The sequence below is a fragment of the Delphinapterus leucas genome, chromosome 11 (assembly GCF_059928025.1).
Source record: "Delphinapterus leucas isolate spDelLeu-1000000601 "Yukka" chromosome 11, BTC_Dleu_Yukka2, whole genome shotgun sequence".
Lineage (NCBI taxonomy): Eukaryota > Metazoa > Chordata > Mammalia > Artiodactyla > Monodontidae > Delphinapterus > Delphinapterus leucas.
Window position 1 is genome coordinate 22119195 of NC_143139.1, and position 15418 is coordinate 22134612.

At 42.1% G+C, this 15418-nt stretch overlaps 1 protein-coding gene across 4 annotated transcripts in view; it reads right to left on the reverse strand.

Annotated features, from left to right (window-relative positions):
- The window catches only part of ITPR2 (inositol 1,4,5-trisphosphate receptor type 2), a 562910-nt gene that overhangs the window by 471454 nt on the left and 76038 nt on the right, over positions 1-15418 (reverse strand). For all 4 annotated transcript variants that reach the window (XR_002645176.2, XM_089919972.1, XM_022577817.3 and 1 more), the window contains exon 2: positions 8386-8456. Coding sequence is in view for 3 of the 4 variants with exons in the window: in XM_089919972.1 (XP_089776098.1) it covers positions 8386-8456 (71 nt within the window). In the remaining variant the exon portion in view is untranslated. The remainder of the gene's footprint in view (positions 1-8385; positions 8457-15418) is intronic.

Below are 15418 nucleotides of genomic sequence, written 5' to 3' on the forward strand. Positions count from 1 at the left end.
TCAAATAAGCCTGCCTCGCCACCTACCAGCTGTGAGACCTTGAGCATGTTAACTTTACTTCTCTACAGTGTGGTTTCCAAATTTGTAAAATGGGGCTATTAAGAATTAAGTAAGGTAACATGGATAAAGGTCATCAAAAGCACTCAAAGTTAAGAATTCCAATATTTAGGACTTTCTATTCTTAGAAAGAGCCATCTTGGTTATGAAGTTAAAGTGTTCACAGACAAAAGGCATTTATTCAGTACTTGCCAAAAATTTAGACACATATTTAATTTCATACACAATATTAGAAGGGAGATTTTAACACACGAGCCCCCAGCTCAGGAAAATTGGCCCGTGGATACACGATCAGTAAGCAAGGGAGTTGTTCTAACACCACTAAACCACGTACATCACAAGTGTTGATTTTCTGCCCATTACTTTTCACTCTTCAAGGAGAACATTAAACTTCACAAGTCAAAGCCACAAATCAATCAAAGTTCATACAGCACATATATATTTTAGATATTCAATTAATTGTATGAGGGCAGCCCTAAACAGCAGTTGATTAGATTTCCAAAGTAGTCTTATTTGACCATTCATAGCCACAGCAAACCCCCTCCAATAGAGACTAAGGTATTTTAAAGTACGAGCCCTTTTACAACCCTGACTAGCTTCAACAGAAGAAGCAAAGAAGCAAAGCAATCTGTTTTCATTTCATCCTTTGGGCCTTCTCTGAAACCTCACTGAAAAGAATAAACTTATTACCCCATTTCCACTGCCACTTAAGAGTTTAATAATAAGCTGTGGAAGGTTCTTAATATGATTACCACAAATACACAGAATCAACACAACAGTAACATTGAACTGGAGAGTTTTAAAGACATTTGTTAATAAATTTTGTAACTTCTGGCTTGGAAATCCACTGCAATTTTCTAAACTTCTCTGAGTAGCAGCAAACCACAAAACACTACAACCTAAAAGAACTTCACTTAACGCATGTAGAAGTTTTCCTCTTCTGCTATTCACACTACAGATTTATATGTTAGAATGCACATTTAACACCAATGAGCTGAAATTCAGACACCCAGAATACAAAACTGTAATACTGTAACAGGTCTATACATTGCTTTCTCATGAATGAAGTAATCAGCTAACAACTATGTTACATGCTGGGTAGTAGTAAGACCTCCAAAAAAAGCATGTGACAAAAAAACTGAAATTATATTGCCTTTAAGGATTATAATTTTTTTCTAGAAAAACATTTATTTATTAATTCAACAAAAATTAAGTCAGCCCCAGTGATATTGAAAACACTGTTCTTGATCTTGGGAATTCAACAGAACATAGTCTTGCCCTCAAACACTTGGCGGTCTAATTGCAGGTCTTTCAACTAAAGAAACGAGTGCAAATTCTGAGCACGCACAGTACTGTGACCGCGTCCTCGGGCCCAAGTTCACTGACACCACAGTGGATCCCAGCCTGTGGGCAGGTTCCAAGCTCAAGCTCCCGCATCTCTCCTCTTGTCCTCATGAGGGCTTCCCTGACACTTGAAGAACTTGCTCAGCTGCAAGCAGCAGCAATCCAGATGTGTGTGTGGGAGGGGGTGACAACTCAACCCACAGAGGATGGAAGCTGGTCCCAGCCTTTCCGCCCTTGGGTAGGAGATTCTGAAGCACGTTCCTCCTGGTTTCTCCGAGGGCCCTGCAGGACTGAGTTCCAGCTGCCACAGTGGCGGGCCTTATTCACACTTTACTGACTTTCATTCCATGAGGCTGACTCTCCTTCACTCCCTCACTCACGCTTCCCAGGACCACCTCCCAAGGTAATTCCCTCCATCCGCATCTTCCAGGGTCGAATGTGTAGATGCTCCAACTATCACAGTCCTAATCTATTTCTCTTCAGATATATCCAATCACACTAGAAGAACACATGAAAGGAGAGTATCACATATATCCCTTTTTTTTTTTTTTTTTGCGGTACGCGGGCCTCTCACTGCTGCGGCCTCTCCCGTTGCGGAGCACAGGCTCCGGACGCGCAGGCTCAGCAGCCATGGCTCACGAGCCCAGCTGCTCCACGGCATGTGGGATCCTCCCAGACCGGGCCACAAACCCGTGTCCCCTGCATCGGCAGGCGGACTCTCAACCACTATGCCACCAGGGAAGCCCACATATATCCCTTTTATCCACTTAAATTTCAAGATGTCATGAGGCTGGGCATTTGAATAAATAACGTGGATGAGAGTTAAGATCGAAAAAGAGAGAAAGAGGAAGCTTGGCAGGTTAGAACAATGACCAATGCTAAAAAGATGAAAGTAGCCAATTCTCCACTTGGTTCCAAAATACCAATTATGCAGCACAGGAGGAGGGAAACAAGGGTCCAGAGATGCGAATGAAAAAGCCTCAGGAGTCTGGGTTGACTAACAGTTGCAGGCGAGTTAGGGAGTCCTACTCAGGACTCTTGGGCTGCAAGTGTGGCATCCAAAAAAGAGGGAGAGTCTCATCAGACTGCACCCAAATGTACTATGTTCAGTTCTTTCTACACCGCTAAGAATTAATTTGACAAACAGGAGCCTAACCAGAAACCAAACACAGCAGTGTGATGAAGACTAGAGAAATCACTGAAGAATCTGTAGCTGGCAACAGGTGAAAGAATTTTTTTTAATTAAGACCGTAGAAGAAAACGATCTACAGGAATATAATCGTTCCAAATAAATACTTAAAGCTCCACTGTGTGGAAGAGGGATTAGATGGAATTTATGTGGCTTTACTGGACCAACAGGTAGAATTTACCGGAGGGCATTATTCAATAGACGGTATGGTATAGTGGTTAAAAACAAACAGCTCTGGAGTCAGACAAACTTGTTTTGACTCTCAATTCTACCACTAATAAGCTCAGCGACCTTAAAACGGTTGTATACTTTCTTTATACTGAACTGTCCAACTGCAAAATTGGGATAGCAACAATTTCTACTTTATAGGGTTATTGTGATGACTAAACATTAATGCACAGGAAGCCCTGAGCCCAGTGTAGCATGTATTAAATGCTCGATAAATGGTAGTAACTTCAAATCTGAAACAGTTTCAGTCTTCATCCCAAAAAATTTACACTAACATCAAATCTGAAGAAATACAATAAAGCAATTGTTAAGCTGTTAGAGGAAGTATTTATAATTGCCTCATACCGTAGGACTACCGTGCTAGACAAGACTGACATGTTCAACTACATAAAAAGTCAAAGCTACTACCTAGCTGGATGGCTTTTTCACAGATGCTTTTAAGTGTATAACCTCCATGAGTAGAGGCAAAAGGTAAGAGTGCCAGCCTTCAAGACAACTTCCCGGAATTATATGCAGAGAAGGAACTGAGTTAAAGAAATGGTCTTGTCAGTGTTCTCCCAAGTCCCTGAAACTCACTACCTGCTTTCGTGTGGCACCGCACAGCAGAGAGAGACTCTGTTTTAGCTCCTGAAGCATTCTAACTTATTGCCTCAGAATGACTTTTTGCTTTCCAGAAGCAGCCACTTGGTAGGGTTAGCGGATTAGGAAACAGTCACGTGTCAAATGACCACAGAGTCTCAGAGTTGGAAATTTCAAGACCAAATGGCCCAAGGCTGTGAACTATCTAATCAACCAAGAAAAGGAGCTGTCTCCGCTTTCCTCAGCCCTCCTGGGGAGTGGCCCCCGGGGTTCTGCATTACTTCTGTGTTTTATCACCCTGATGGTAATAAAAGGACACACAAACCTCCCTTGTTTTGATTTAGATCAGTTTCTCCTCCTAATAGAAAATGCACACGTATTAATACACACAAACTTTTGGAAAAATCTACACCAGGGTTTTCTAGAGAACAGGGGGAGACGTACGTGCATAAAAGAACTAGGAGAAAAAAAAGAAAAATGAAAAGAATATAAAGTCAACAAAAATAACTGCTATAATTTAGTGTGGGGGAAGAGGGTTAAATTGTATATCAAAAAACAGGACCAGTGATGAATCGTGTTGATAATATGTGCCCCTGTACAAGGCAAGGAGAAGGGCAGTTAACCTAAGTGCCATTCCTTCTCAAAACCTAAGCCCCCTCTAATCATGACAAAAACATCAGACAGACCGAAACCAAGGGACATTCTACAAAATACCTGGCCAGTACCCTTCAAAAGTATCAAGGTCATAAAAAAAAAACAAGGAAAGACTAAGAAAGTGCCACAGGCCAGAGGAGACTAAGGAGCCATGATGACTAACGGCGCGTGGGATCCTGGATGGGATGATGGGGAAAGGACAATGGAAAACTGGTGACATGCGAAGGAAGCCCGGAATTTAGTCAATAGGAATGTACAAATGGTAATTTCTTGGTTTTGACAAATGTACCATGGTTATGTAAGATGCTAACACAGGGGAAACTGGATGGAAGGGAAGTCTCTATACTACCTTTACGACTCCTCTTACATCTAACTGTATTCCAGGGACCTCCCTGGTGGTCCAGTGGGTAAGACTGCACACTCCCAATGCAGGGGGCCTAGGTTCGATCCCTGGTCGGGAAACTAGATCCCACATGCATGCCACAACTAAGAAGCCCGCATGCCTCAAATAAGACCCAGCGCAGCCACAATAAATAAATTAAATAAATAAATATTTATACATAAATAAAAATGTATTCCAAAGTTTAAAGTTGATCTTTAAAAATGAGAGAATATTTGATCATGAAAAGAATTTTGCACTCACTTAAGAGAAAGCCAATGTGCTTCGGTTAATACTATTCCGATTGGGTGGTTTCTACTGAAAATAGCTCTCCATCCGCCAGGTTTTAAATAACCCTTGGGAAGTTGTTTGTTTGTTAAAACTTCATTTCCTCTGTTCACGAGAGGCAGTGTGACAGGGTCAAAGGAGCACTTCTCGTACAATTTTGTGTATTGAGGAGACATGTTAACCTCTTTCAAACTCTGGCTCCTCATTCAAAAAAGTGGGGAACTGTACTAGATTTACTTTTAATTGGCTAAAGCTCTAAGATTTTATGATTCACTTGAACAAATCATAAAGTGAGTATGAAAAATAAAAATCTTTTCAAATTAATTTCAGAACATCATTTGGCTAAGGCAAGAGGAACTGAGGTGCAGCTGAACTATAGTTTCTGATACACTATAGCTTCTCCACATTATCTGAAAAGTAACAAGAAAGGAGGGTGCTCTGGAAACCTAGCAGAGGAGTCTGGAAATGCAGGAGCAGTGATCTTGGAAGGCAAATCTATGAAAAAGTGATGGCTTTTACAGCCAAAGGGAACAGGAGAAATACACTCAGGAAGAGAAGAGTGAACCTGCAAAAACACAAGGTATGAGAAAGGGTACAGCATTTGGGAAAACAAGGTTTGCTTATGGCTGCCGAGCAGTGTGAAGGTCAGGGCAGAGACAAGCCCATCTCAGGAAATCCTCCTCCGGGGCTCCGTCAGGATGGGCTTCCAAGAATCAGAGAAGAGTCGGAGCTTTAAGATAAAAGGGAACCTTGAATCTCCAACTGGAAAATACCCTCCTTCTCCAATGATGAGTGGAGTGAGACAAATGGCTTAGTCTTAAACTAGAGGTAGAAAATGAGAGCAAACTAGCAAGGACAATGACCTAAAGTATTAGATTACAGGAAAAGCCAGCCTTCCAGGGGCAGACGGAGCACCTGAGTGATTCATACTTTGAACCAGTGCCCGCTGAATCATATGACACCAAGTATCTGTGTATTATTACCTACTGGGTACAGAGCTGTTACCACAGAGTTCCCTCAGATACAGTAAACTATCTAAAAGAAAAAAGGCAGCCACAAAACCTGAAGGTTTATCTTTGACAGATTAACCTCCCCTGACTGACAGAGGAATAAGGCTACCCAAGCTCGTGGCCGTGTAGCGTGAAGCACCCCTGGGAACCAAGTTGTTTCACATGATCCCAGGGAAAGTTTGGGTCTCCCACCCACAAGCATCTAATGGCTGTTTTTTTTTTTTTTGGATGTCTACTATGGGCAAACCTCTGTGCCTGGGAAACACACACAAAAAATAAATAAAATCCTTCCCTTGAAGAGGTTATAATGCAAGAGCAGAGTCAAATATGTTTAAAGGAAATACATTATGCCTATTAGAAGTTAGCTACCATTTGTATAATGACTTAAAACACTTTTACATTTATTCTCTGGAAAGATTCCAAGCCTCCCGAAGCCTTGTGTGGTAAGATTATTCTTGTTTTTATACAGCCCTGGCCTCAGCAGCCAATGACAGATGTCCTCTGAGACGCTAAGTGGCTGGGTGACCTACTTAAGATGACACAGCCAGCGAAAGTGCAGTTAAAACCCGGACCCCAAGCTTTTTTCTGTTACAAATGCTGATTTGTTGTCCCAGTTCGCTTTTAAAACTTTTTATCTTGATCATCCTACAGTTCACAAAGAAGTGTCTGTGGATCTCGATTTGCTTATCATCCCTACTCTGAACTCAGTGTGTCTCTTCCACCTGAGGAACAGTGGTTTTCTACAATTTAGGAAGGTTCTCGCCCGCCCGTATCTCTTTACATGTTGCCTCATTCTCATGCGCTCCAGCCTCTCCTTCTAGAATTCGATTAGATGCTGCTGGATCTTCTCAGTCCCTCCTCCAAGCTTTTAATGACTTGTTCAAACTTTCCTCTGCACTGCATTCTGGGTAATTTCCTCAGCTCTCTTTTCTACAACACTGTCTCCTCATTTTTATATAATAGCTAGTTCATGCTCTTTAGAACCTATATCTTCCTTTTCATATTGCCCATTCTTCCATTAGGCTCCTCTAGCCTCTTCTGTCTCTGAAACCATTTCCACACACTTACTGCACAGTGTCTGGCAAGGTGTCCCGGAGCACTTCGCATCTTGTTTGCCACGACTGCTGACTCTCCTTCATGTAGTTCTACTGTGAGTCCATCCTCGGTGGGAACTGTGTATAGTTGAGAACACCTCACGTGCCCAGGGCTGGGGGAGTGTCCCCACTGAGCACTGTTATGGGTGCTTCTAATGGGTGGTGTATCTCCCACAGCCTTCTTTCTGCTAATTTCTCCACCTGGGGAGACATCTGGATCACTTATTCAAAGTGACCAATTTCGGGACTTCCCTCGTGGTGCAGTGGTTAAGAATCCACCTGCCAGTGCAGGGGACACGGGTTCGAGCCCTGGTCCGGGAAGATCCCACATGCTGCAGAGCAACTAAGCCCATGCGCCACAACTAGTGAGCCTGCGCTCTAGAGCCCATGAGCCACAACTACTGAGCCCGCACGCCACAACTACTGAAGCCCGTGCACCTAGAGCCCGTGCTCTGCAACAAGAGAGGCCACCGCAATGAGAAGCTTATGTACCGCAATGAAAAGTAGCCCCCGCTTGCTGCAACTAGAGAAAGCCCACGTGCAGCAACAAAGACCCAACACAGCCAAAAATTAATTAATTAATTAATTTTTTTTTAAGTGACCAATTCCACTCAAAGGACATTTACTGTCCTCGTCACTCTCTCTGCAAGATGAAAATGCAATATTCTTGCATATTATTATAAGAACTGTGTAGAAAGTGCCTATCACAGAAAGTGAAACATGGGAAACATATACCAAACATTAGGCATCTCCCTTCCCCACTGCAGGGAGAGCACATCCTGAGTTGGGTCTGGGGCTCTAGCAAATCCCTTTGACTCTCTCTCTAGATCTGTATCCCTTATTAAACCTGCTTTTCATCATTGTGAGGAGGAATGCTTACACAGTATGTTCAAAATGAATGCTGTTTTTAAATTATTATTATAAGTATACACAAACTATGAAATTGATTTGCACAAGCTCTTAATTACTGGTTTTAGTTGTCTATGATTCTCTGCAAGTTCCATTAATCCTTCTCTTGTAACAGTTATAATCAGTCTCCTACTATGAACAATTTCTCAGTTGACAGTATGATGCTGTCTCTAAAATTATACCTACAAGGGAGTTCTAAGACAATTGGTAGTTATTAGATACCAGCCAAAGGGACATTTTAAAAGCTAAGCTAACACATCAGCGTCACCATCCTGGAGATTTTACAAAGATAAATTAAAGAGTTGATAATGAAACACTAACATTTATAGTACAACTCACACGGAAATATATAAACACATATTATTCGGCTGTATTTACTGGTTTGAAAAGTGGCCTCTCACAGTTAATTACCAAGATTTCCTTTCAACACACAGACTATTGTCCAGCAAAACAAAACTTGAAACTATTCTTTCAGTATCAACCCTTCAACGTGTAAAAGAAGAAAAATGATGGGGATATTTTTGAAAGAATTTTCAGTGGACATATTTCTATTTGAAAGTTTCACGCTGAATAAAGTTCTAACATTCCTTATTTTAAGACACAAAAGTATCCCCAGTTGGATCACATAATATAAAGTAAGCATCTCTTTCTTACCTCGGAACTTCTTGGGAGGGTTGGCGAGGTCCCCCGCCTCTGGGTGCACCACACATCTGTCATCCACTAGCCTGGAAGGAAAAGCATGTTCACATGTTGACACCGTCATATTCACAAAGCACTGACTGCACGTGGATACCGCATAAATATTTACAGAGTTTTAATACCATTCTTCACTCAGAAATGTTTGAAGAGTCATGGATTTGTAAAAGGATTTGGTTACGAGGACATGAATTAAAGCAGGGTTTATGAAACACAAAATTAAGAAACATTGTTAAGTGGTAGGAAACTGGTTAGAGAAATCATGATGTAGACAATCCACGGAACACTGTAGAGCTAGTTACAATTCTATTCTTTAAATGCACTGGCCTGCAAAATGTGTATAATATGTTGTGAAAATCAGTGGGAACCAATCAATAAGGTACTGTATACATTTAAACACACACACACACACACACACACACACACACACCCCTCTACACAGACACATATGATGAGGATTGGAACAGAGGCACCAAAACTAACAGTGGTCAGACTGCTCATAGGTTTTTGTTTTTGTTTTTGTTTTGCCGTACGCGGGCCTCTCACTGTTGTGGCCTCTCCCGTTGCGGAGCACAGTCTCCGGACGCGCAGGCTCAGCGGCCATGGCTCACGGGCCCAGCCGCTCCGCGGCATGTGGGATCTTCCCGGACCGAGGCACGAACCCGCGTCCCCTGCATCGGCAGGCGGACTCTCAACCACTGCGCCACCACGGAAGCCCTGCCCATAGGTTTTATGTTCTTGTGTGTGTGCGTGTGTGTTGTTTTGTTTTGCTTTTATAAGGAATGTGTAAGCTTATGAGATCAGGCTTACAGAATGACCACACAGTGCGGTAAAGAGCACTCCTCCTGTGTTCAACCCTGGCTCGGTCACTTTCCAGCCAGGTGACTTTGAGCCTCCTTCTTTACACCTGCAAAACAAGGATAAGAGTACCCACCCCACAGCATTGTTAGGAGGATTAAATGATTTAACATCTGTAAAGTACCTAGTACAGTTTCCGGCATAGAGTAAGCCCTTATACAAGTGCTTAAAAGATAAATAAAATCAGGGACTTTCCCTGCCTTATTCCTCACCATACTGTCTGCCTCTAGAAAGGTGCCTACACATAGTGAGTACTCAGCAAACATTACTCAAATGAATAAAGTACCTATCTAGTTACAAAAACGTACCCCTATTAAAATATACACGAGAAGCCAATTTCTAGGACAATTCCCAGAGAAGCTGAATCGCTGACCTGAGAGCCAGGAGGCGTGAATCTCCTGCTCAGAGTAATATCTGACTAGCAAAAGACTCACTAATGTTCATTTTTTCCATTGATTAAGTGTTGGAAGTAACTGGGGTTTTCTCCAGAATATTGTGACAATGCCTGTGAATTAGTTCCAAATTTGTGAGCTCGTTTGAAGAGAGATGCCCCAGTTGTGACTTTGTTTTTTAAAAAAAAAAACATATTAATCGGACTCACTAGTATGCATTAACTCCAGCAAAAAGTAAACCCCGATTCGTGACCAACTGTCCCCTTGAACTAGGATGATTGATTACACAAATCAAGATGAAACTTTTAGTTCTTGGGTTACAAAAGCATCCACTTCCTAAATCACCGGATTTTTCTATGAGATCCAATTTCCACAAAAAAAAATGCTAATTTGATCAAGCAATATGCTTCTTTCTTTGATTTTTTTAATATACTTCATTCACACTGGCTTACTAAAATGTGCTTTTACAGGAGCTGCCAAGCATGCAAGAAATTCCTTTTAAGAGTCTTTAAAATTGTTTTCTTAGAAACAGGAAGTCACATTGGGTCAAGAGAAAGCAAACCCAAACCTCCACAATATCCGATCAGGCTGTAACACTGAACGGGAAAGCCTCAGAGTCCTGAGAACGTCAAAACGTAATATTTAAATTTTAAAAAATGCTGTGAGGGAAAGGTCAGCTTTTCTAATTAGTTAGGACACGTTGAGAATTCAAAACATAACAATAAAAAAAAAAAAAAAAAAAACAGGGGTGCGGAGGGCAAAGCGACGAGAGATGCCCACACAGAGGATCGGTGCCGACCGGCACTCACCAGCCCGAGAGGCTTGTCTGCTCACCCGCCGGGGCGGGAGCTGAGGCTCGGTCTTCGGTCGGAGCGCAGGGAGAGGACTGGGGTTGGACGCGTGAACACAGCCTGCAGGGGGTTAGTGCACCACGGCTAGCCGGGAGGGAGTCCGGGGAAAAGTCTGGACCTGCTGAAGAGACAAGAGACTTTTTCTTGCCTCTTTGTTTCCTGGTGCGCAAGGAGAGGGGATTAAGAGCGCTGCTTAAAGGAGCTCGAGAGACGGGCGCGAGCCGCGGCCATCAGCACGGACCTCAGAGACGGGCATGAGACGCTAATGCTGCTGCTGCCGCCACCAAGAAGCCTGTGTGCGAGCACAGGTCACTATCCACACCTCCCTTCCGGGGAGCCTGTGCAGGCCGCCACTGCCAGGGTCCCGGGATCCAGGGTCAACTCCTCCGGGAGAACGCACGGCGCGCCTCAGGCTGGTGCAACGTCCCGCTGGCCTCTGCCGCCGCAGGCTCGCCCCGCATCCGTACCCCTCCCTCGCCCCCTGCCTGAGTGAGCCAGAGACCCCGAATCAGCGGCTCGTTTAACCCCGTCCTATCTGAGCGAAGAACAGACGCCCTCCGGCGACCTACACGCAAAGGCGGGGCCAAATCCAAACCTGAACCCCGGGAGCTGTGAGAACAAAGAAGAGAAAGGGAAATCTCTCCCAACAGCCTCAGGAGCAGCGGATTAAAGCTCCACAATCAACTTGATGTACCTGCATCTGTGGAATACCTGAATAGACAACGAATCATCCCAAATTGAGGAGGTGGACTTTGAGAGCAAGATTTATGATTTTTTCCCCTTTTCCTCTTTTTGTGAGTGTGTATGTGTATGCTTCTGTGTGAGATTTTGTCTGTATAGCTTTGCTTTCACCATTTGTCCTAGGGTTCTATCCGTCCGTTTTTTGGTTTGTTTATTTTGTTTTTACTTTTCTAAAACAATTTTTTCTTAATAATTATTTTTTATTTTAATAACTTTATTTTATTTTATCTTACTATACTTTCTTTTCTTTTATCCTCTTTCTTTCTTTCTACTTTTTCTCCCTTTTATTCTGAGCCATGTGGATGAAAGGCTCTTGGTGCTGCAGCCAGGAGTCAGTGCTGTGCCCCTGAGGTGGGAGAGCCAACTTCAGACACTGGTCCACAAGAGACCTCCCAGCTCCGCGTAATATCAAATGGCGAAAATCTCCCAGAGATCTCCATCTCAACACCAACACCCAGCTTAACTCAACGACGAGAAAGCCACAGTGCTGGACATCCTATGCCAAACAACTAGCAAGACAGGAACACGACCCCACCCATTAGCAGAGAGGCTGCCTAACATCATACTAAGTCCACAGACACCCCAAAACACACCACCAGACGTGGACCTGCCCACCAGAAAGACAAGATCCAGCCTCAACCACCAGAACACAGGCACAAGTCCCCTCCACCAGGAAGCCTACACAACCAACTTTAGCCACTGGGGACAGACACCAAAAACAACCTGCAGCCTGCAAAAAGGAGACCCCAAACACAGTAAGATAAACAAAATGAGAAGACAGAGAAACACACAGCAGATGAAGGAGCAAGATAAAAACCCACCAGACCTAACAAATGAAGAGGAAATAGGCAGTCTACCTGAAAAAGAATTCAGAATAATGATAGTAAAGATGATCCAAAATCGTGGAAACAGAATAGAGAAAATGCAAGAAACATTTAACAAGGACCTAGAAGAACTAAAGACGAAACAAGCAACGATGAACACAATAAATGAAATTAAAAATACTCTAGAAGGGATGAATAGCAGAATAACTGAGGCAGAAGAACGGATAGTGACCTGGAAGATAAAATAGTGGAAATAACTACTGCAGAGCAGAATAAAGAAAAAAGAATGAAAAGAACTGAGGACAATCTCAGAGACCTCTGGGACAACATTAAACGCATCAACATTCGAATTATAGGGGTTCCAGAAGAAGAAGAGAAAAAGAAAGGGACGGAGAAGATATTTGAAGAGATTATAGTTGAAAACTTCCCTAATATGGGAAAGGAAATATTTAATCAAGTCCAGGAAGCACAGAGAGTCCCATACAGGGTAAATCCAAGGAGAAACACGCCAGGACACATATTAATCAAACTGTCAAAAATTAAATACAAAGAAAACATATTAATAGCAGCAAGGGGGCTTCGCTGGTGGCGCAGTGGTTGGGAGTCCGCCTGCCGATGCAGGGGACGCAGGTTCGTGCCCCAGTCCGGGAGGATCCCACATGCCGCAGAGCGGCTGGGCCCGTGAGCCGTGGCCGCTGGGCCTGTGTGTCTGGAACCTGTGCTCTGCGGGGGGAGAGGCCACAGCAGTGAGAGGCCTGCAAAAAAAAAAAGAAAAAAAGCACCAAGGGAAAAACAACAAATAACACACAAGGGAATCCCCATAAGGTTAACAGCTGATCTTTCAGCAGAAACTCTGCAAGCCAGAAGGGACTGGCAAGACATATTTAAAGTGATGAAAGGGAAGAACCTACAACCAAGATTACTCTACCCAGCAAGGATCTCATTAACATTTGATGGAGAAATTAAAACCTTTACAGACAAGCAAAAGCTGAGAGAGTTCAGCACCACCAAACCAGCATTACAACAAATGCTAAAGGATCTTCTCTAGGCAAGAAACACAAGAGAAGGAAAAGACCTACAATAACAAACCCAAAACAATTAAAAAAATGGGAATAGGAACATACATGTTGATAATTACCTTAAATGTAAATGGATTAAATGCTCCCACCAAAAGACACGGACAGGCTGAATGGATACAAAAACAAGACCCATATATATGCTGTCTGCAAGAGACCCACTTCAGACCTAGAGACATATACAGACTGAAAGTGAGGGGATGGAAAAAGATATTCCATGCAAATGGAAACCAAAAGACAGCTGGAGTAGCAATTCTCACATCAGACAAAATAGACTTAAAAATAAAGACTGTTAGAAGAGACAAAGAAGGACACTACATAATGATCAAGGGATCGATCCAAGAAGAAGATATAACAATTATAAATATTTATGCACCCAACATAGGAGCACCTCAACATAAGACAAATACTAACAGCCGTAAAAGGGGAAATCGACAGTAACACATTCATAGTAGGCGACTTTAACACCCCACTTTCACCAATGGACAGATCATCCAAAATGAAAATAAATAAGGAAACACAAGCTTTAAATGATACATTAACAAGATGGACTTAATTGATATTTATAGGACATTCCATCCAAAAATAACAGAATACACGTTTTTCTCAAATGCTCATGGAACATTCTCCAGGATAGATCATATCTTGGGTCACAAATCAAGCCTTGGTAAATTTAAGACAATTGAAATTGTATCAAGTATCTTTTCTGACCACAATGCTATGAGACTAGATATCAACTACCAGAAAAGATGTGTAAAAAATACAAACACATAGAGGCTAAACAATACACTACTTAATAATGAAGTGATCACTGAAGAAATCAAAGAGGAAATCAAAACATACCTAGAAACAAATGACAATGGAGACACGACAACCCAAAATCTATGGGATGCAGCAAAAGCAGTTCTAAGAGGGAAGTTTATAGCAATACAATCCTACCTTAAGAAACAGGAAACATCTCGAATAAACAACCTAAACTTGCACCTAAAGCAATTAGAGAAAGAAGAACAAAAACCCCCAAAGTTAGCAGAAGGAAAGAAATCATAAAGATCAGATCAGAAATAAATGAAAAAGAAATAAAGGAAATGATAGCAAAGATCAATAAAACTAAAAGCTGGTTCTTTGAGAAGATAAACAAAATTGATAAACCATTAGCCAGACTCATCAAGAAAAAAAGGGAGAAGACTCAAATCAATAGAATTAGAAATGAAAAAGGAGAAGTAACAACTGACACTGCAGAAATACAAAAGAACATGAGAGATTACTACAAGCAACTCTATGCCAATAAAATGGACAACCGGGAAGAAATGGACAAATTCTTAGAAATGCACAGCCTGCCAAGAATGAATCAGGAAGTAATAGAAAATATGAACACACCAATCACAAGCACTGAAATGGAAACTGTGATTAAAAATCTTCCAACAAACAAAAGCCCAGGACCAAATGGCTTCACAGGCGAATTCTATCAAACATTTAGAGAAGAGCTAACACCTATCCTTCTCAAACTCTTCCAAAATATAGCAGAGGGAGGAACACTCCCAAACTCATTCTACGAAGCCACCATCACCCTGATACCAAAACCAGACAAGGATGTCACAAAGAAAGAAAACTACAGGCCAATATCACTGATGAACATAGATGCAAATATCCTCAACAAACTACTAGCAAACAGAATCCAACAGCACATTAAAAGGATCATACACCATGATCAAGTGGGGTTTATTCCAGGAATGCAAGGTTTCTTCAATATACGCAAATCAATCAATGTGATACACCATATTAACAAATTGAAGGAGAAAAACCATACGGTCATCTCAATAGATGCACAAAAAGCTTTTGACAAAATTCAACACCCATTTATGATAAAAACCCTCCAGAAACTAGGCACAGAGGGAACTTTCCTCAACATAATAAAGGCCATAGATGACAAACCCACAGCCAACGTCGTCCTCAATGGTGAAAAACTGAAAGCATTTCCACTAAGATCAGGAACAAGACAAGTTTGCCCACTCTCACCACTCTTATTCAACATAGCTTTGGAAGTTTTAGCCACAGCAATCAGAGAAGAAAAGGAAATAAGAGGAATCCAAATTGGAAAAGAAGAAGTAAAACTGTCACTGTTTGCAGATGACATGATACTATACATAGAGAATCCTAAAGATGTTACCAGAAATCTACTAGAGTTAATCAATGAATTTGGTAAAGTAGCAGGAAACAAAATTAATGCACAGAAAATCTGGCATTCCTAT